General features: G+C 41.2%; 1 protein-coding gene across 7 annotated transcripts in view; it reads right to left on the bottom strand.

Annotated features, from left to right (window-relative positions):
• NUMB (NUMB endocytic adaptor protein) overlaps positions 1-23,626 on the bottom strand; it is an 84,530-nt gene that overhangs the window by 14,904 nt on the left and 46,000 nt on the right. For 4 of the 7 annotated variants that reach the window (XM_075614272.1, XM_075614270.1, XM_075614275.1 and 1 more), the window contains 4 exons: positions 14,285-14,426; positions 11,658-11,732; positions 5,948-5,980; positions 960-1,034 (listed from right to left, as the gene is read on the bottom strand). In XM_075614272.1, coding sequence (XP_075470387.1) covers positions 960-1,034; positions 5,948-5,980; positions 11,658-11,732; positions 14,285-14,410 — 309 coding nt within the window. In that variant the 5' untranslated portion in view covers positions 14,411-14,426. Of the gene's footprint in view, positions 1-959; positions 1,035-5,947; positions 5,981-11,657; positions 11,733-14,284; positions 14,427-19,803; positions 20,197-23,626 lie in introns of those variants that run through there. The other 3 variants (XM_075614276.1, XM_075614274.1, XM_075614271.1) reach the window with 2 other exon arrangements.

A 23,626-nucleotide genomic window follows, 5' to 3' on the forward strand; every position in this document is an offset into this window, starting at 1 on the left:
AAAACCCCACAGTTCCCTAGAACTAAGTATCTTGGGAAACAGGTGGTCCCCGGAGCAAAAATATAGTACTGTTCAGCACCAGGAGACAATCCAGTCGAAATACTGTACAGATTGCATAATTGTGGCTTTAAACTAGAACCAGAGAAATAACCAGCAGGAGAGTACCCTGTTGCGGGAAAATACAAAGCATCTGGATGTAAGGCAGGGCTGAGACAATGGCTTTAGTTACACTATTGTTTTTGGTGAAGAAGAGTAAAGGACGTTGGGAGAATGTGTTTTTTTGCACATGGAACCCAGATGTATGCATTCTAATCATCGTACGGTCAACATCAATGTACTGGACTCTGCACTTCTATGCGGTGGTCCGAGAGGGAACTTTCCCATCCTGGGGAAGTCTCCCAGATATAAAACCACACGCCAGAGCAAATGCATTGCTGCCCTCCCTCTAGCTCGTTGGTTCAATACACTTTGCTTATGTATATGAAATGCTACTTTACTGCTGGAGGACCAAGTCACACATTAAAGAGCAATGCACCATTAGACAGTCAAAGGGTAAAATGGTTACCTAACTAGTGAGAAATATAAAGGTCAATAAGAAATTGAAGAAACAGTGGTTGATTGTTATCAAGTGATGCAACTGGCTTATTGTGGATTTCTTGCTACAGTGTGACTAAAGTATGGCGATGCCCCCTTAAGTGGAGTCCTGTATTTACGTAAAAAAAACACTGATGGTACGTGGACGCTTTCACTCTTGTTCCCAAACAAACGTATGAAGCCGTTTTCACCGCATTTCTACGTTTTGCAGCGGCATACACTATAATAAGATGTATTAAATAACATTTCTAACAGCTACTCAGTCCCCTTTCTTGGTGTCAACAATTCAGCCAGCTCTGCTGTGGCGTAAACTTTATCAGCAGCAAACCAACATCGAGACAAGAAATCAATGTGAATATTCTAACCTTTGTTTTTTCATCCACGACTCGAAGTCCATCAGCTGAAACCCACAGGACGGCCTTAATTGCTTTCTTCCCGGTCTTTAAATAGAAGGGAACAAAAACAAAAAACAGTGTTGCAAGCAGGTTGTCGTCACGTTGCAAAAGCCTACATGGATTGCAAAGAACCACCAAGAATCAGTGCAAATCAAGTCTAAGACCACAAAAGCCAATTCCTCTACCCAAGATCAATGCCAATCCATACACCAAGCGGAAGCCGGGATTACAGAAACACTGTGGAAAAAAAAGTGAAGGAGGATTTTGGAAGAGGGGGATGGGTGCCTGGAATGTCAAACACACCAACACAGCTGTTTTGAAACGGAAAGAATTCTGCATCAAATTCTTTACCTGTATTTGAGAATCTACCAAGAGCTGGCACACATGAATAAGGAGTTACTCCACTGGTACCGACAGAAGAAATTATTTTGGGGACTGCACCGTACAAATGGCATTGAGGCAAAGAACATTTTCCAAACACAACACAACATGTTGCAGCCAGTGGGGAAGATGAAGTGTTACACATCCCTCCCAAAGGTTTTGTAGGACAACTAATTGCAACCAGTAATTAGCTCAGAACTGCCAAGCAGGTTTGCACTGTTGCACCATGATTCAGGAAATTAATATTGCTGTTAGTTGGAAATCATGTGTTGGGATCAGCAAACTGTGTTGAATGTAATATATTGAGTTGGTTAAAAAAAATTACATGCAAGAATTATTTGTACATGTATGTTTACTGCCTTTATCTGGATACCTTAACAGTACATTTATTTAAAAAGCTCAACAAATTAAGTGACGTGTTGGATTCCTAAGGGGTTAATGGCCAATTAAGAAAAATAATATACAAATTAAGCGCTAATTACAAGTATAATTAATGCTGGTCATTTTTAAACACAGCCAAAGTGCATCAATTGTGTTATCTTGCAACCAGTGTTCGTTTTGGATTAATCGAGATTATTATTTATTTATTTTTCAATGACGAAGAAAAAAAAGAAAAAACACATTTGTCCAAAAATGGAAAAAAGGAAATAAAAATCAAATAAATAAAAACTTGAATCCAGTACACTTCACTTTGAAATAGTTTATTTTTCAAGTTTTTGGTTGAATTGCACTATTGTGCATACAGCAAAGAAAAGGAGAAGATGCCTTAATGCCATTATCACAGTGTACACAGGACTATCACCATAGCATTGTCCTTAGTCTCAGCAGTGTCCGGCACGGACATTCCCACTGACTTTATAGAATGAGCGGAGCAATTATTGCTCTACATTGGTTATGGCTGTTTTCATTTGTTTTAATTCTTTCAAAATGTTACTTCCCTACCACTGCGGTTTTAGAGGAAAGCAAATTACTCTTAAAAAATACTCAGTACTGTTAATCTAGATCGCTTTAACCCTTTCCCTGCCAGGCAGATGCAACACATTGCCTTGCCATGTCCTGCAGGTCTCTCCTGCAGGGAAAGGGTTAAACAGATGCGGTATGCAGTTTATATCTGAAGACAGCAGGATGAATATTTCATCCCGTGTGTTACTCAATTGCTGATAACATGCAGGTAGTGCTCTAAAGAACAAAAATAAAAAATGGTGGCCACAGTGTGTTAAAGTGGAGATCAATAATAAAAATAAAGTGTCAGCTTGCATCTCATTTTTCACGCTGTCCTGTGAAATAGAATATACTTTATATGCTAACCTTGATCAATCATTTGACAACATGGCAAGGTACAAACCCAAGATTGGTTTAAAAAAAAAAAAGATTGATTCAGAGGAATTGCTGTCAGAAACAAAAAACAGTCAGGGTTACCAGGGCCAAATTTAGAAGGAATTTCTGTTTACCAATTTGTATTACGTAATTTACCCCCTCTATGAAGTGGATGGCAATGTCCAAGGATTTCAGCAACGAGTAGTTTCGGTTTCATAAAAAGTTTGCAAATTACCAACTTTCTAAACCATTTTTATATTTCCATATAACGCACTAACATTTCATATGCATGAGCACCACTGCTTTGTGATCATGGTAGTTCTATTACGCAAAAAGGATCTAAAACCGTAGGCTGTTACTGTATTTATTTTTAGGAAATCCTGGATTTCCCCCTTAATGTCAAGTAGTATTTTATCTCGAGCTTCACTTAGACCAGTTATTTTCAATTGTTTTTGCCAGGTCCAATTTAAGGAATTCTCAAATGTAGTTATGCAGGATTTGCAGCCAGGCTGCAATGCCACTGCCTTAAAAATGGCTGAACTGGACGTGAAGACCAGGGTCAGCTTCCAGTGACCTTGGGAAATCTCTTATTTTTGTTTCTGATGCATAAGGAGTGTAAGCTCTTTGGGCAGGAACTTTCAATGCAGCACGGAATTATTTGCCCAGCTATTATTAAAATACAAAAACAACAAGATATTTAAAAAAGAAATGCATTAGGAAAATGTTATAAAGCTGCGGGTTACTGTGTGTTATTTTGGTACTTTCCAGTTATGCAATGTTAATAATGCCTAGGAAATTGTTGGGTTATTAAAGTATCTCACATATTCAAGTGTAGGTTAGTAAATAAGGTACTGGCACTGTACGGGCATCACTGAGTTAGGTCACACTTCAGCCACAAACTACATGCTGGTAGGATGAAGAGACACTGATCCAGAAAGCCCAAAGCCGGTAGTGGGATGATACAGGGGCGCCACTTGGCTAGCAAAAATATAAACAAAGTGTAAAGGGACTAGAGAAAGCGCTAGGGCCAGGCCAAACTTGCTTATCACACGAGTACAGCGGTCACAAGAAGTTTTAACAAGACTATTGCTCTGCATTTATACCATCTTCCCTGAAAAGCGTCACAACCCCGTGGCAGAGACCGGTGTAATGAAATGAGTGTTCAAATAGATCACTTCTGCTTAACAAAACGTGGCACATCTTTTCTGTGAATGTGATAAATGGTAACACGTATATAAAAAACAGGAGGAGGAAGTGAAACCTCTGGACTCCATACCATTTCAGTGTTTCCATCACCAAACAACTTTGTGACCTCAGGTATCATGTAACTGAACTGTGAGCTCTTTGGAGTAGGGAATATTCAGCCCATGTTCTGTTCACAGCACTGCATGCTCTCGCAACACTATACTAGAATAAATGGCAATAAAGCTATTGTCACAGAAGGGTAGCTTAAAGTTGCATATACACAGAGGAAGAATAAATGTTTAGATCCAGAGTTGGTCGCCTTCTGCTCAACTAGGGAAAATAAATCCCCCAAAACTTGCAAAGATTCTAGTTGAGGGTCTGTCATGTACAGAGTAAAGCATTCACTAGCACAATCATTTAAGGAGAAGATTTATTTCCTAGCCAACACTTCTCACCAAGTGTAAATGAAGATTGGTAGCTATGATCACTATTTTGTGACAATAGCAAATAGTTATATAAAGGAATGTATTAAACAAGTAGTTTCCAACCAGCGGTCTATCTGGTTATACAACAGTCCTAAAAGAACGATTGCCCTAATTCCTGTAATTAGAAGTCTAAGATGCCGGGAGTTACAGTTTTGTTCGAATGTAATGGTACCTCGTGTCCATCAGCGAGGCCAAATGTGTGCACACTTATCTCTTAAAAAATCTTCCATACCTGGATAGCATAAGTCTTAATAGTGCAGTCAGGATGTTGGGGGAAAGTTGTACCAAATACAGATTTGTCCCTTTTTAGACATCGGACGTTCCTCTTCTGGTCCCGGACTTCATTGCACCAAATAATTGATTCTGTAAACTTTAGAGGCAAATAAATAGCCTGTCTAAAGAGGGACAAATCTGTATTTTGTATGACTTTAACCAACATCCTGACTGCACTATTAAGTCGTATTCTATCCAGGTATGGAAGATTTTTAAGAGATAAGTGAGCCGTGTGTGCTTTCATCAAAAAAGTTTGTTTTGTTCACAGGATTAATCAACTCACTACCCGAGAGATCTCCAGAGCCACAAAAAAAGGCTTCTGGCAGTGAGAAGCATCAGTACTGAAGAAGAGTGGCACCATTCTGAGGGGTATGTATGTGGGCGACTGGAGGTTTATAGTTTATGTGCCAGTTCTTACAATCACAGCTAACATACTGGTATTTTGTGAACTACTAGAATATGCTATAAACCATGTACTAAAAATTTTTTCTAAGAGTGATCGTGCTGTTTTTCAAAGATGGAGATCCAGTACCATTTTCTTATTTACAAACGTTACACTTTTGTAGACATAAATTAATAAAGTCTCTCCCTTACATTTTTTAGATCGTAAAACCTTATCAAGTATAAAGCTGTATAACCAGTATATGGTCTGTGTTCTTCTGTACTGAAGCATAGTACACTATTTGGATGCATTTTGAACAATGTTTTTACAGAGCAACCTCTACTCCATGCAATTAAAGCAGAAAATAAGGTTCTCTTTTTTTGGTAAAGATCTGGGTCAACATTATTTGACAATGTTTACAGCTCTACATATTACATCTGTAAGGAACGAACCTCAAGTGCCAAAGAAAAGTAGCAAGAAGCGCTGCTCCATATCAACTTGAGATAAAGGGCAGAGATACGTCCTATGGGCATATAAATAATCGGGTTAGAATCCCTGCAGCTCTGTGAGTGTTTCATTACCAACTAATGTTGTGTGAAACACTTCCAAATAAGTGGCCTTGTTGCTTTATATATTTTTACACTTTAATGACCCAAGTCTGCAAATGTCAGTTCCAGCCACTTGAGACGCATCTGGTTGTGATGCTGGTCAAGAACGTTCACAGAACACCTGAAACTTACAAGATGGACCACATTTAAGTCAGAAACCGGTTTTATTTTTAGATGCTACATTTTGTTTTTCAAAGCACCTTACCTTGACATGACATTAATAACAGGAATTACAAAGCGAGTGTGTCCAATGCTATGTAGAAAGACTGTGCTATATCAGTGTGTAACTCCTTATAATTTTAAGCACAAACGTGGCGTGTAACTTACTTTTCCAAAGAAGCCTTTGAAGAACTTCCTTTCCTGGAGGAACAGGGGAGGGGACAAGTCGAGCACTATTACTGCCGGAAGCTACAAGTCTCCCAGAGTTTTAAATCAACATGCATGTAACAGGTTGGGAAGTAAGAGGGGATTGGTATATTCTGCAGGTAAGGCGACAGGCGGATATAGGAAAATCCAATGACCATGCACTGAAAGAGGTTACATGGGTCTCCAAGATAGGCAACAGCTTCCGAAAGGGTGGTAGAAAAAAGGTGTGAGACTAGAGAGCCACCTGCCTTATCCCATGCAAAGAACCAGACACAGGTTTCATCGGTTTAGTTATTTCTTCTTTTTTCCTTTTCTATGTATTTTTTTTAACCTACAGTAAATTTCAAACCATCTTTAAAATTATTTCCTACCATTCAACACTTCAGCAGATTTCCAGCAGATATGGTCTAGAAACGGCGGCATGGTGTTAAGAAACCAGAGATACTGTGGTTTTTGTGGTTTAACTTTTCAGAAAGTGAGATTCTGGCCACCCAGCACCCTTCCATTCCCCTTCTCTCAGATACAACAGTATCTCCAGACCAGCGATTTAAACCTTTCCCTCCAACCAGCATAGAAACTACAAAAATGCTAACCTCCCAAATGTGCAAACACAATGCTACACGTTTGCAGAGAAGCACAGATATCAGGAGCAGAAGCACAATGGAAAAGCATTACTAACTGTGCCTAAGCAGATCAGGGTAACTATATTGTTGGTAAAAATACATTTTATATATGAAAAAAGAAGAAATAACCTTACAGTTTGACCTTTAATGAAACCTGTTTGGATAGATTTGAGTTATTTTCCCACTATTTGTAGTTTAGTTCTCTTCAGAAACTAGTCAGTAGAACTGGGCAGCAGAAGTCATTTTTTACATCCATAGTAAGATTAACGTCTTTATGGGTATGTTCAATAAAGTGTGATAACCATTATTGCTGGTGAATGACAGAGCGTTAATAGCCATCACACTTTACTGAATACACCCTCAGAGTATAATAATACATACCAGCACAACTCCAGTCCTAATGTAAGCCTGCTTTCCCTGTATCCAAGGTAGGCTTGGCTAGTGGCACCCCTTCTTGCTCTTTGCTCCATACTGTAGTTCAGGTGATCCCCTACAAGTCCAGTTTTAAGTATATCCCAGTTCAGCATAGGTGGCTTAATCAGTGGCTCAGTCGAAGCAGAGACTAATTGAGGCACCTGTGCTGAAGCAGGGATATCCTTAAAACCTGACCGGTTCGGGGTGAGGGGGGTGGTTTGAGGCCCAGCGTTGAGCACCCCTGCTGTAGCTCACAACGAGACTAGAGGAAGGGAAACATGAAGTGTATGGCTGTGAAAATAACGTTGCGAGTCTGCCCTAGTCCATCTAACCTCACATACATATAAAATGAAGCAATAAATTCAGTCTTATGGCCTTTACTTTAATTAGTCATCATAATGCGTCAAAAAAATGTTTTTACGGCTTCAGTTTCAGCCAATTCATGTAGTGAATAAGATAGGTGTAAGGTTTAATAAATTACAAACACTTGCCAAGTGCTAGATGTAAACATGGAGCCCGTTCTATCTCCAGATGTATGATATTTATTAGCTAAAAAATTGCAAATGTGTTTTAAAAAAAAAACCAAAGTTTATACTGAGCAGCATTAATAAGAGGAGAGCTTAAGGCTCTTCAAACTATTTTACTGATGCTCAGGGAATAAGCCCAAGTTGCATTTGAACACGTTACTTTGAACTGTAGTCTTCCAGTGGAAATGAAGTTGATTAATTCTTACACTTCAGAATAGTGCGAGCTGTGCTACTGTATTAATATGGAGGCATTCAACTACATTTAACCTTTTAGGACGGTTCCAGTGGAATGAAAACCTCCCACGATGAGCCAACATTAAGTGTAAAAGCGCAGGTTACACGTTATGTGCACAGTTGAGCTTTTCAAATATACGGATGTATTCATCACTCGTAAACTAATGTTTCCAGGGGCTACTTTCTCTCCTTGTTTAATATACTATATTTTAGGTGCTTCCATGTTGCTTTGTATACACCAGTATATTCACATTAAAGAGAATTCTAAATATTAAACAGGCTACATGTCAATAATTAGGAGTAAATGAACGGGAAAGTTTGAAATTTCTGTTGTTGCCAGTTACCGCTGTGATTGGAAACGGGCCGTCAGTCTTGTTTGCTCCACACCAGCAATACGGAGTGACCAGATTTATAAACATCCCCTCTCGGTTGAAAAATATACTACAAACAGAGAACAGACTACGGAGAAAGAGCACTCTACATCAGGGCCGCGCAACTCCAGTCCTCAAGCACCCCCGACAGGTCAGGTTTTCAGGGGCTCAGTCTTAGACTGATCCACATGTGCTGAAGCAGGGATATCCTGAACACCTGACATGTTGGGGGGGAAGGGGCGGGGCGGCTTGAGCCCCCTGCACTACATTTCACAATTTACAAATCAAGAAACTTTCCATACAGTTTAATATTTATTGGTTTTAAAATGAGAATTAAATCAACGGATTTGAAGTTGTTCCTACATGAGCTTACCACTTTAAATGGTTCTTTATCATACTCTAAGATTAAAACTGCTACATTTATCATTGAAATATATTTTAAAACATCTAATGTACAGAAGATCCAAGTCAACTAAAACAGGGGACTCGGGGGCACATGACACAAGTGGGGGTTCAGGTTATCACACCCGGTAACCTGGCGTCAACTCCCAGTCAAGTCAATTGGAGCGAACGGCGAGATGGGTGCAATAACCCATACCGGCACTTCTTGCATGTGCCCCACTGTCTCTTAATACGATCCCCCAATATATTTTACCTTGGAGGAGATGCATTCTCTTCAGCGCTGGAGTGGTGCAGCATGATGTGCACTAAAGGGCTTAGAAATGAGGGCTGTTAACATGCACAGCTCTCACACAGGGATTTTAATGCAAGTATGCCATGAATCATGGGGAGAGTCACATCTAATGAGAAAGGACAAGTCTTTTGCTGCCAAGTTCAGTGACCCTTCATTCATTAAACTCTCGGAGAAAGTCAGTCTTGCCGCTAGCAGAAGCTAGAGACATTTTACTGCCGCTACCTTGTTACAGGGCGACAGCTAATCAGTAATTCTGCTCCACGAGCAGCCCATGTTAAATAAATTGAAATACGCCCGAGTACTCCCAGCAGAGTTAAAGGAAAAGTGGTCATGCAAGGTGGATTTTCTAAAATTAGAACTACAACGGTTAATTGTTTAATTATATGGATATACAGTTTACATAAAAACGTTAATTAGGTTTCTTTAATTAGCCTGCTAAAACAAGAAAATATACAGGTATTAAAAATGCCAAATACTTATCACAGAAAGCAGCAAATAGGAAGGACAAAATACAAAAAATAGTTATAAAACGTAACTTTTACACACATCCTGGTAGCCTGTTTTTATGCAGCGATGACCATTTACATATTATATGGGCCGTTTCCCCAATGCTTTTGTTTAAAATTATTCCCGTCTTGCAGTTTACATGATCATATTGCGGATAAACAGGATGCGCAATGTATAATGGGCCTGACGTTTAATGAGAAATTCAAAAGGAGATTTGAGAAACAGGGAAATGTAACTACAAAGTGTGTATGTATATAGGTACATGTGTGTGTATATATATATATATATATCTATATCTATCTATATCTATCTATATCTATCTATATATATATATATCTATATATATATATATATACATACACACACATGTACCTATATACATACACACTTTGTAGTTACATTTCCCTGTTTCTCAAATCTCCTTTTGAATTTCTCATTAAACAGGTATTCTCATTAAACATTAAACATAAATATCGGTCTCCAGAGCTTCCGATAAAGCAGAGGTGTGTGTAATATATATATATATATATATATATATATATATATATATATATATATATATATACACACACACACCTCTGCTTTATCGGAAGCTCTGGAGACCGATATTCAATCCCTTTCTCCTGTGGCAGTGAAGGGGTTAATCAAACTACTTGTCCTTCCTTAATGAGCTGTTCTGATTAATGAGCTTTATAAAATAGACAAGGTTCTAACCTTAGGTTGAAAGCAATCTAACATGGTAAAGTGAATTGGGCATACCCTAAACTTTGGAATGAATGTTTGAGAATCTGACACACAGCTTATATGCATACAGATGCATACAGATGCATACAGATGCATACAGATGCATACAGATGCATACAGATGCATACAGATGCATACAGATGCATACAGATGCATACAGATGCATACAGATGCATACAGATGCAGCGGCCGTTATTCGAACATTTCACGGAGCCGTTTTCGTGTGCTCTGCTGTTTTCCACGCCGCCAATCACACCAGGCACCCGTGTGTTTACCGCGGTTGATTTGTTTGAATTTCATGGATTCTGATTTCTTTGGGTGCAATTCTTTGCGTATCAGTGGCAGAAATTAATGAATTGTAATTTGCTACAGTGCCACTGTGCCAATTTGCAGGTGTTTAAAAACCAGAACACTAAAATGCCATTTTCTGCACTCGATAAAACACGAGTCAACACGCGGTAAGGTTGGAAGAAATGACGAGCCGTGACCTGGGTATTCCGGGGTATAGAACGCGTGAAATGTTCGAATAATGGCTGCTGCATCTGAATAACATTTTGCAGAGCGCGGCTACAGATGTAAATCCTCATCTCAAGCGGTAATAAGTCACCTAGGGTGATGGGGCAGGTGCGAGGGAGGTGACAGCTTGCGGAGAGGCAGGGGTGGGTGGGAGTGACAGCCTGCAGAAAGGCAGGGGGGGGATGGGGAAGAGGGGGTGAGAGCCTGCAAAGAGGCGGGGATGGAGAGGGGGAAGAAGGGGTGAGAGCCTGCAGAGGCGAGAGGGGGGTGAGAGCCTGCAGAGGCAGGAGTGGGGGGGGGGGGGAGAGCCTGCAGAGAGGCAGGGGGTGGGGAAGAGAGGGTGAGAGCCTGCAGAGGTGGGGGGGGGGAAGAAGAAGGGGTGAGAGCCTGCAGAGAGGCGGGGGGGGGGGGAGGGGGGGAAGAAGGGGTGAGAGCCTGCAGAGGCGGGGGGGGGGGGGGAGAAGAGGGGGTGAGAGTCTGCAGAGAGGCGGGGGGGGGGGAAGAAGGGGTGAGAGCCTGCAGAGAGGCGGGGGGGGGGGAAGAGGGACGATGTTTCAGTTGAAAAGAAAATCTTTAGTGCTAAAGAAAAGCTAGATTAGCAACACACTGGAGTTGCAGTAAATCTTCACCAATATGACAGGTTCTCGCTCATTCATTTTCCACTTTATCAAACCCTGGATCTCTCGAGGCTCAGACACACTGGCAATCCAGCCGTTCCAGAGCTATTTACATATTCAAAATCCCATGGGCTCACTCGGATTGGAAAAAATGCTACCTGGCAAAAATGCCGCCAGTGATGGCGACATCAGTGGAATAAGTTTAGCACTAGCTAAAGTTGAGATGGAATACTTTATTATATAGTGCACATCCGCAAGGTTCTGAATATATATGACTAACATCATACCAGATGGTTAATGCTGGGGTTAAAGCTTTGAGATCATACAGGGTGGGAATTAATTGCTCTTCTGAACCGTGACATTTGAAAATGCAAGTTTCATACAATATGGAATCACATTTGCCTACAGCCATGGGCATACATACAGCTCTTAGTCTCTTCACGGCATCTTCACAGATGTGCATTCCTCGCGATTCATCCACTTCCACGTGCCCGAGGTACTGAGGAAAACAAAGCAGAACACACGTGACCTGAAGATATCGGAAGACACCAAGCTCAGAATGAGAATAAACCGCTCACCCAGCACTATATTAAGTGCATTAGAGCTTCTATACTTCAGAGAAAAAAAACCCAAAACAGCCTAAAAAAGGCCTTACAGTAGGTATGGATGTTTCAAACACGCAACACTCTCTGGGCTCAGTCGTTTCAAATAGACGACCTGGTCGCCAACTACAAGTGTTAGGCTGCGCTTATAGTGCGGCGACAGCGACGGCAAAACAAATGCATTGCTGCCGTTGCGTGAGCATATAGTAAGCGCGACGCAGCGATGGCTTGGTCGCGATCGCTGGAAGTCTTCTCAATATGATTTTTCCAGCGACCGCAGCCCGACGTCGCCGGCACAATAAGCGCAGCCTTAGAAGCCGCCCTTAAGATTGTTCCATTCATCTTTAACCCTTTCCCTGCAAGGTTGCTACCACAGCTTGCTCTCTGCACAACAAAAAGATTAATAGTGAAGTTCAAGCAGCATTTTGGTTTTCGATTAAAGCATTAGTCAGCCTCCGTTACATAAGAGAATGGTGACACTAAACCCCAATAACTTACAATAAATGTCCATATCTGTATTAACAATGCTTGCAGGCTCTTTTGACAGAAGAGGTGGGGCACGAGTAGGAAAAATTAAAATAAAAAAGTGTTGATTGCTGAATTTAGGGGGAAGGGGAAAAAAATAGTAAGTACCATTATCTGCAGTTTAGGCCAACAGTTCCACAGAAAATAAAGGGGACAAGAATAGTATTCAGATAACAGGACAGACGACCGACAACAAGCCCCACAAAAACAATATGCTTAGAAATGCCACAAAATGGCAATGTATAATGTGCTGATTTACAAAGACAAATCAGACTGCTCAATTCAGCAAAGCTTACACATCCCAATACCTACTGTGTCACAAGAGACGAGTCATGATGGGAAGTTTTATAAACAGAGCAATCCACCTCGCTAATGCTGAACCTGTCACCCCCAATCAAAGGTAAAAACAGCTCTTTCAATATACCAATCACTTGCATACAACCATCAGGGGAGTTCCAGTTACACAGCAGTCTCAAATACACTTTATCACTTATTTATGGGACCATGATGAACAACAATGAAGTTAGAGGAACAATACAAACAGGATACAGGAAGTAAGCAGATTTTACCTCCTCAAAGACCAAGATGTGTGTGGCTAGAAACCCTTTATGTGATTAACCGCTTTGCTATTCGAGGAACCAGCAATGCATTGCTCACTGGCAGTGATGGGGTTAAGGCATGCGTGTTAAATTCATGTATGACCTTGAAGCAGTACCTTGGTTTTAGGCATCAAACATTAGATTAAGCTTTGTGGAGCAGGGACTAATTATGTCCGTTCTAACTGATATTCAGTGCAGCATGTTCTACTAGAGCGGCAGTATTACGTAGGACTGTATCCTTAAAATTTCTTTCACACGATTCACTTATGAATTTAAAGGGAAGTGGGAACACCCATCTGGAGAGAATACTCATCAGGGGCCCACCCATTATGTAAACGTATTATGAAATGCCGAGTCAAACATTCAGTGGGAAGTCTGAGAAGGCAAATTCAGCACTCAACTAAATGTGCACCCTGACATATTTCATTGTGAAATATCCTGCCAATACTTTCTGTAATTTGGGGGCCAACAAAAAATAATAAAAAAAAAAAAAACACACAAGCGCATCAGGTTTCTATTTTATTCCTGAATATAAATTTCCCCTTCAACATAAGTTATATTACTAACCTAACTCTGAACAGAACATGATGGGTTAGTGAGGAGCTTGTACACAAAGCAGGTCAGAACCCTGCAATAACTATCAGAATATAGCTATAGAGAAGTAGACTGAAGTTCTAGAAAATAATGTACATTAAACATCCCAAAACAGGTGTGTATACATTTTAATTTAACAGGAAGGCGATAATTTTAGAGACTACGTGGGTGGTTGCAGGAGATTCCCCTTTACGCGGCCATTGTTCTAAACTGAACATGCTCTGTTTGGATACACCTGATTAACTACCCAGAGGTCTATCTTAATCCTTTGCAAACTGGACACCATAGGAGCTGGAAGAAAACCGTGTGCGTCATGTAGGATCCATTACCATGTTCTTAAAAGTATTGTGACGGTACAGTTCTGCTTCAATAACCTGATCAGCATCTTTCACTGGACAATGGACCCCCAGAAAACATTATCTGTGTTTATCTCTGCAGGGGGAGAGGGGGGAACGGAGGGGCAGGGAGAGAGGGGGGAATGGAGGGGCAGGGAGAGATTAACTTGGTGGACTGGAACTTTAAAAATAGCTATATTTTTTCCTTACAAAAAGTTTAAAATCAGCAGATTGAAAGGTTTAGGTGCACAGGGTCACCATATCTCACATCTCATCTAACAGCTTCCTTTACCCAGGCACCTGTTGGTGTTGCCTTTAAAATCAGATATTCCTTTGTGCAATGTGGATAAAGTGTGATGGGAACAAATCCGGAGTAAGAAATGGAGCCCCTCTTACCTTAACTTGAAAGCTACACTTCCCGGTCCTGACGGACTCTTCATCCGTCTGCCACTGGTGAGGCCGGCTGGCCTCGGGGACATAGAGATCTTTCTTCCGCCGAAAACTCTGGCGTAGTTTGTTCATTTTCGGCCCTCACAACCTATAGTGAGAAGGAGGAGTTTATTATTTACTCCTCACTGCACTGTGAGCATTCTGGAAGCAAATGAGTTTAAACGCCAATCAAAGCACCAAGAGGTTAATATACATGTAACCGCCTGGGTCTGCTATCAGCCCAGGACATGGCCCCTTTAAGAATTACATTCCACTGGAATGACAGTTGGTGACAGTTGGAAAGGGAGCTGAGGGAGTGAGGGTGTGCAGCCCATCCTGCACAGAGAGTCCATGCAGGACCCCTAAGAGAGAGGGAACTGCAGAGAGAGCGCTGCCCCACTGGGGCAGTGCATGCAGCAGGGCCTAGCAGAGACCAGGACTTGACAGTGCAGAGGGAAGCCGGCAGACAGAGGCTACTAAAGAGAGATTAGGGAGCCAAGCTGTACAGGAATTACACCAGGCTGGAGTGTGTGAGCTAACCCAGGGGTGCGCAGTTTTTTTGGCTGTGCCCCCTCCCCCCCCGTGTCCCTGTCGCTACGCTCGCCACCCCCCCCTATCGAGTGACCCTGCGTCATTTGTCACATGGCCCCGCGGTGTTATTTGACGCAGCGTTGTCATGGCGATGTGACCAAAAGCCGGCTGAATCCCAGTAAATTGGTTGCAGAGGCCTCACGCGCACCAACTAAGAGGATTGTATATTGCCTTAAATGCTGCAGACCAACAAAGCCCAGAAACCTTGCTCCACTACAATGATAAAATTATTAGAATTATCACGAGTGGCAAATAACTAATAGGGAAGCCAGGCAACAGAACAGGGCAGAGATCAAGGCAGAAAACCGCAGCACAAAGTTCAAACGTCACAATTTATAAACCAAGAAAACTTTCAAATACAACTGTTAAAAAACAAACAAAAAAAACCCACATCTATTTTACTGTTCACCATTTCGATGTTGGAAGACCACCACACAAGTGTGCCGCTGGTTTACAGGGTCCCAGTGTATTGAATTGTTGCGGAGCGCCTCCCGCTTACATTCTAATTGCCTTCCCCGCTCCAATGGCAGGACAACGAGCAATATCACACAACAGTCATAATGCCCCTAGAGTACAGGTCATTGTGACGGATCAGAAAGGCTCCCTAGGGGTTAAATATATCCATGCCACTAGGTTTGATCTGATCCCTTCTCTCAAGTAGGAGGCAAAAAAAAAAGCAATACTCAATGTAATCATCTTCCGCCGAAAGATTCAAATGACATTGAAAGTAACACGATCACCAATCTGCTTCCTGTGTAAAATGATTACGTTTACATTTTCTTCAGGTCTGTCTAAATTAAAAATCATATCCGATGTGTCATGTTTTCCAATTGAGCCCTTTAATTAAATGACGCTGTAATTAGTCAAACAAAATAGGGGGAACAATTACATTAACAAAATAACCTGTATATACAAGATAACCTGAAAAGGAAGTATTGACAAAACTTTTGGTTACAGTAAAAAAAAAAAATAAAGTTTATTTTTGTTTGTTTAAATGGAAAAACCTTATACTAGTTTGATTTTCACTTTGATATGTCCCACACGTGCATTTAACCAGTTGAAGATGCCACTTCCAAATGAAAACGTGGGCATTTTGTTTTTCCCCATAAGATCTTTCCAGGAATCACTTTTGTCAGTGCCAATGGTGGTTGTTACCTACAGGACCAATATAATTTTAATTTCCAACAAAAAATCCCATACGTGCCATTCAGACACTTAAGAAACCACTAGACTTGTGAGTGCATTGATTACGCTTCCATTGATTAACATTCGCCTGAGACTGTATTACATGATACGATGTTTTTTTTCCTCTACATAACCCGTGTGGATATTGCGCTCCTGACCTGTTCTGGACACAGACTCGTTGCTGAGGGGTCTTGTGAAATAGAAGTGCGTTCAAACAATGTCAAAGATTTAGGGATTATTTTTCACAAGATCCCACTAGCACATTTTATTTATACAAATATGGGTAACCTTTAATTGACATTTGTAGTGGCCACTCCTATTTAGATGAACCCCATATTTGTTAATATAAAAAAAACTCTGCTTAAGGCAGACGGTTGTCAAAAATGAACACATACCCTGGCACAGAAGAATCTAAATATTTATTTTAAAATCGGTCATAGAAATGGGCAATATTTTCAGTCAGACTTTGTATGACTGTTGAAAGTGACCCATCGCAGGATAACACTGGTTGCCTACTTTCAGAAAATACATGTGGTGTCTGGCTGCATCATTGTTTAGTTACATGAGTAGCAGTGCGTCAATCTGTGTAATGCTACTTTGACATTTTAAAGTATTTTATGTAGTTTATGTTTCTACATAAGAATTATGTACTGTATGTTAGCTTTTCTTGTAGACAAAATGACTGGTTATATTGTATATACAGTACTTTGGCCCATTCAGACAAAATATAGATTAGCCATATTACAGACTCCTTTGCAAGAGAATTAAAAAATGTCCAATACTTTTGTAATCGCAATGAGATTAGTCACATGACCTAATATGCATTGGTCACCAATACCTTAAAGTGTAAATGTAACATTGTATGGGTTAGAAGAATTCCCCACAACAAAAATTACAAATGTGTTTAAAAATGTCATTGCAAGACTCCTAAGATTCCTTTAGCCCCGCACGAGTAACCTGTGGTAGCAGTAAAGAGGTTGAAAGGTCATATAGAAAGGGATAATAATAATCACCTTTTTATAATGGATACAATGAAAGTTTCCTGTGATGATTCTTCTTCTTTGGTAGCGGTACATTTGGATACTACCTCCCAAGGGTACTTTATTCACAGGATACCACAAAAGTCAATCAAGGCTGACTATATATTTATGGGAATAAACATGTGAATTGCATATGCAACATAAATTGTTGAACGAATTATCAAGACACCTCTGGAATAATGTCACTCCCACGAATATAGAAGAACTCACAATTGATGGGGATACTGTGCTCTATAAATATTAATAGTACCCACGTATCCTTGGGAAAACCAACCGTCTGGGAGCCCTTGTGACATCCCAACACCAAACATTGACCTACTTGTGATCATAGTAACAGGATTACGGACTTGGCCCCAACAAACATTCAAAACAAAAATCAATGTAAAAGCAGTTACATAAAATAATAAACAATGAAATACATGACATTGATGGGAACCGCAACCTCTCTGACCATCAGATTGTGGTCAGCGGGAGAAACACTATCTAATAAAATTAGTAGCATGCGGCACACAACCAAGGCTGAGCTCACTCTGCCTACTACCCGACGTTGCGTGTGCCTCTGTCTGCTGGGCGATGTGTGAACATCCCCAACAGACTGAATGAACCGACAGTAGCCGGAACAGGGGAAGACGTCATTCTCTTTATATTAAAAAAAAAAAAAAAAAAAGGTGGAACTTTCATTCATTGTCCGGCGAAGTACACGTGACGCGGCTGCCGCACGAACTCACAAATGCTGTTGTCTCCCTGAGTTGCAGCAGCGTCAACACTGTACTTTGCCGCTGGGAGTCGTTTCAAGTCTGAAAACTCCCATTGCCAAACATGCAAGAGTGACAAACGTGCACACACACGTAAGCGCGCGCGTGCTGCGTAGCTAGCAGCGTGAACGGGGCCTAACAATCACCTTGTTTGGGTGCTCTTGCAAAGTTGCGATGTAGAACCGTTCGTGAAGAGGCACTCACAAGAACTGGATGAAAAATAGTGATTTATTAAGTTCTGTACATGAACGTTGTGGTCCTGTTTGGGACAACTCTCAAGATGGTCTCCAAGAGGACTGAAACCTTGATGTATGACTAACAAAATAAAACCACTTTCATCAAGTTCCTGCGAGTGCCTGTCCACGAATGGGAGACACACCCACCACACCACACCACACACAGTAGGTTACCCCCGACGTGAGCAGGTATAGCTCTGAAGATCAATAAATCATAGAAGCAGCAGTCACTTCATATCAGTGTTGTATGAAATATTAATTTTGGCTCCCAATAGCCTTTATCTTGATAACGGCTCCAACACAAAGGGCAGCACAATGTGGGAGGCAGCACTGAAGCTCATCCAGCTGCCAACAACCACCGATAGCCCAGCAACACATCTCTAAACCTATGTAGGGATACAGTATGTAGGGACTGCACAAAACAAACAAGGGTAGATTATCTAAAGGAATATGATGTGAAAGTGCTCTTCAATCTCCTGCCTTTGTTTACAGTTGGAGGCATAACTTGCTTTCTAAACTGACTGTTCGGGAACTCCGGATGGGGGATCAAGCTGCATATGTATGAAGGAGTTTAGAAGAATGGACTGTGGTTTAAAGGAGCAATCCAAGCAATATAGGATATTTTCTCTCCTAGTCCTTTCAATTTGATATCGAGGAGAATTGCCTGTGTGTGACAGCCTTCCATCCTTGTGTTATGTGGCCCTGTATGCCATCACCATTGTTTATTCTGATCGTCATTAAATGGGGTGGTCTTCTACATTGGTGAATGAGTGTGTGCAGGATTCAGAATTCGAAAAATCTGATAAAACAAAAATCTCTTGGATATATGTCTCTTGTGGTCATGCAAAACAGTTCTGTCCTGACTGCTTTTGTGGCCAAAATATGAACAAAACAGCACAGCTTGTCATGTGAACACTACTGCAGGCTTTGGGCCTTTCTAAAGAAATATGTGAATCAAAAGCATCTAGGGGAAAAAGAATGATGATCTATTTTAAAAGGGCATAAAATCGCATCTAGCCGACTTCCTGATATCATTTTTTGAAGGAAGTTCACCTTAAAGGAGGCCATAGTCCCTTACTTTATAGTAATTGTGACCTTGGGTAACTAGCACTGCAGCTTTAACAGCCCACACAACCCATGTCCAGTGTACATTTTCCATTTTGTGAACATTAACTAGGTCAGTTATCTGCTCCAGTGGTTATTTCTTTCATCCAATTACCATATCTAACACAGAGCCTGCTCTCTGCACACTCAGTCTTGTAAAATGTGCATGTTTTATACGCCTCGGGCTGTGGGTGTTAAACTGCTATGTAGAAAGATATCCATTTCCAACACTGGCAAAAAAATATATATCTTTCTATAAATATTGCATTAGTAGATATTTATACTACATCCTACAAGGCCACCCTGTGACGAAATATCAATTATGCTAAATATTTATGATCTGGCTACTTATGTATCCTAGTTTCACAAAAGTTGATTGACGAAGGGATTCTGAATTCAACATATTTTGCCACATGGATGTAACCTGTAGCTCACCACAAACGAAGCACGACCGCGGTGCTGAGGTAGGGAATTGAGTAACGCCAACCCAGAGCCACGCGGGCGCGCCTAGAATGTAGATTGGTCGTGCAAGCCAGGCCAGGAGTATAGATGTGAGAGTAGTAGAGGGTACTTGCCGAATCAGGGTTGGAGAGTAGCGGATCATCGGGGTATGTAGTCAGGTTCAGAATTGGAGACTGGAGGAAGGTAGATATAAATCCGGATCAGCAGTAGAGAGGTGCGGAATCCAAGGTACGTAGCAGGGTCAGGCAGCGGCAGGGGATACAGGAACAGGATGTAGCAAGGTACAGCGTCACACAAGACTATGCTCAGCAATGAGTCAGGAACAAGAGGGTATATAAAGGGAGATCCTCAAATGAAGAGCCAGGGCGGAACCAGGAAACCAAATCCTATAGGCTGCTGGTGCACACAGGTGTAGCCTATGATGCAGCCTGATCAGGAATGGAGGCGGGCGTGCGCCGACCCACGCGCGTCACTGCAGTCAGGGGGCGAAGCCCGGAGCGCAAGTCACTCCCACGCCAGTCCTGTGTCACCAGGACGGGGGCAGAGACTTGGGCGTGAGTCAGAGGGGAGGCTGGATGAGCGCACTCGCCACGCGCCGGAGCAGGGAGCGGAGGCGGAGCCTGCGGGCGGGCAGACAGGCCGTGCAAGATCCACGCGCGTGCGTAACGGGGCCATGGTACTACGCATCATGGGTGTCCATGGCACCAGGTGTTTCCAGGTGAGGATATGGTCTCCAGCTGTCAGGATGGCGGATCCTAACAATGGATACATTAGAATGGATAGTTCCCCATTAAGATAGTTTATATATGGACTTTCTGAACTGCACATCCATTACAAACTCTAATCTGGATTCACACACAGAAAAAAAAAAAAAATATCTACCAAAGTCTAGTGAAAATTGAGGAAATACAAGTTTGTCCAAAACTAGCAATGTCTCAAGGATGAAGGTTCGAGAACATTTGAAAAGATTTTTTTAAATAAGTTACATGTATGTATCATGTAATTTATTAAAGGCAGAGAACAGCTGACGGGCATCTCTCCAGCTGTGTATCCTCCCCCCCGTCTTTTCATCCATCGTTCATGCTGGTGACTGCTCACTGCTGGTTGGTGATCCTCCAGGTCTGGTTAACCTTATGCGTGGAACCATTAAAAACCCGATAGCCTTGCTCTCTTTATTTTTTCATCAGAGAGTGAGAAGTAAGGTGTATTATTGGGACTGCCTCCTGTACTTGATATGTGGATAACGCTGAACCCCTTATTCAGTGGCTTAGCGGGTATACTGTGCCTGTATTGATTGAGCAGTATATTATCCACCAAGACACATTTGTGTGCCATTTATTCATTGTAGAGACTCTAAAGTTCAATTGATCTAAACCAGGGGGGTGCAAACTTTTTTCCCTGCGCCCCCCTGCCGGATGACCTCTTCGCGCGCCACCCTCCCTCCTCCTTACCTTTATTCCCGGCGTCTGGACGTCATGGCGCCGCGTTGCCATGGCGCCGCGTCTCCAGGTGCCGGCTGAATCACAGTAAGTGAGGTTTACAGAGGCCCTGCAGCTCCCCCGGGACTTAATTTAAGTGCCTTCGGGAAGCGCGCGGAGCCTCTGTAAACCCTGCGACCCCCGCCGGTAATCTAGGGCCCCCCTGGGGGTCGCAGCCCCACTTTGCGCACCACTGATCAAAACAATGGACATCTCTACTACATATCCTTGCTACATTCTTATCTGAGGATTAATTCAATGTTATTCTGTGGATGGATCAATAGTTTGAACGTTAGATACGCAAGGGTTTGATTAAACATTTGTATACATCAATAGGGTAAAAGGTTAGCTATATACTATATAGTATAGGGTGTTCTTTTACAGTCAGGTGGATCATCTTGTAATTAGATACTATGGCTAACTAGTCTTGTATGGTTATTTAATCTGCCACTGTGTTCTATCCTGACTGATTGTCTACCTCCAGCTGGAAGGTGATCTCCACCCCGTGAAGAGGTTTATTATCATTTAACCCCTTCATTAGGGATGTGGGATCACAGACAATTATTATCCCTATATTTCTTGGTTGCATATCTACTTACCAATTTAATGGTATCAAATGTCCAATTGTTCTTTGCTTGTCGCATATATTTGCTTATATTGTAAGGATAAGGTGCAATATATAGGTGCTCATAAGAGCACTCAAAATAAATATGGGAATTGACTGGTCTTAATATTTATTGTGTGGTCAACAAAGATTATTATAGAAGTGAATAGACCATAAAATTTTATATATATATATATATATATATATATATATATATATATATAGCAACTGTAAATATTACTGTATGTTCATTTGCATGTCTTAGACAGGTCTGCAACCCTGTCTTTCCCCATTGTCACCCAGCGTACAGCGCTTCCACTGCAGCAAGGGATTCTGGGAAATGACATGCAAATGAGCACTCAGTGCCACCTTTTGTCTCAAGCTCATATTACACAAGCCAATCCTCAAGCCACTGCATGCTATATATATATATATATATATGGTCTATTCACTTCTATAATAATCTTTGTTGACCACACAATAAATATTAACACCAGTCAATTCCCATATTTATTTTGAGTGCCCTTATGAGTTTGGGGGCTGCATTTTTCTCCTTTTTGTTCATATTATTTCTTGCTCATTGGGTGCACCACCACTGATATATATCCTCTACATTATTTTTGTAGTAATGAATTGGTAAAATTAATTATAACGTTAGTAGAGCGCTTCTCTAAGTTTCCTTTTTCTATAATTATATTTGTGGTTCTCACCCACAACCAAATTTCAGTTTCTAGGCAATTTATATTTCAGTTCTTTAACAGAATCTCACCACTGATTTCCAGATTGAGCAGTTTAGGATGTTACGAGTTGTAGTTTATGTAACCATTAAAGTAATTGCTTAGATTTTAACAGCTCCTACTGTAAAAAGGTTGAGTACTGTTAACGTATAAGAATGTATGAAATAAATATATTCCTACTAAATATAAAATAAGTTCATCACAGCTGAAGGGGCAACCCACTTTCCACCTAAGTAGAATATGTACTGTAAGTCAACATCAAAAGGAAGGATGGATCACTTCACCATGTCACAAAGATAAGGGACCATCCACACAGCAGGAAATTAATCAGAGTAGCCGGTTAATCTTCAACCAAGTAAGGCAACACTGAAACAATAGGTGGAAAGGCTACAATTTCACCAAGCAGGATAGCGTCAAAAGTAAAGCTTTAGGCCAAGTGCGTTTTTAATCATTACAGAAAGGAATATATTGCTTAGCGTAAGATTTCTGGCTCTGGCTAGATGGGTTAAAGCTAAAAGCTTACCTGTGTCATTATTTGAACGACAGACTTCTCTTTTATACACGATGGAGGTGAATTATTCCATGACTTGATGCAGGTGCCAACATGAGGAGTAATCATTATAAGGGCACAGACTTGCAGCCCCAATAGGTTCCCAGAACTGTTAAGTGGCCTTTACCACTGTTAAAAACCAAGAAACCGGTATAAACTAATAAAGCAGCAGTCTCCTCCAAAAAAATAATAATTAAAACCTGCTAGATCATGTTGTGCTAACCTTTATGTAAGCAAACAATTTTTGTCTTTTGCCATTTTCACCTGTTTGTTATTAAAAAGGCATTGGTGGCTGTTACCATGGCAACCTCTGTTGCCTTAATGCAGGGGGGTTGAACTCCAGGCTTAATAGAAACATACAGATCCTCTTCCTGGATTCTGGCATCCTAGCGAACACATTGCGTTCTCTACAAGAACGCCATCTGTATATTGTTAGCATTTTGAGATATCGGTTTTTAAAATATGAGCTTGTAAATGTTTAGAGAACAGGGGGGGAAAAATGCATATTCTTAAAAACGTTTTAATTATCTGATGCTCCACAGAAATAAATAGAAATTTGGAGATTGT

This window comes from Ascaphus truei, chromosome 9 (genome assembly GCF_040206685.1).
Source record: "Ascaphus truei isolate aAscTru1 chromosome 9, aAscTru1.hap1, whole genome shotgun sequence".
Lineage (NCBI taxonomy): Eukaryota > Metazoa > Chordata > Amphibia > Anura > Ascaphidae > Ascaphus > Ascaphus truei.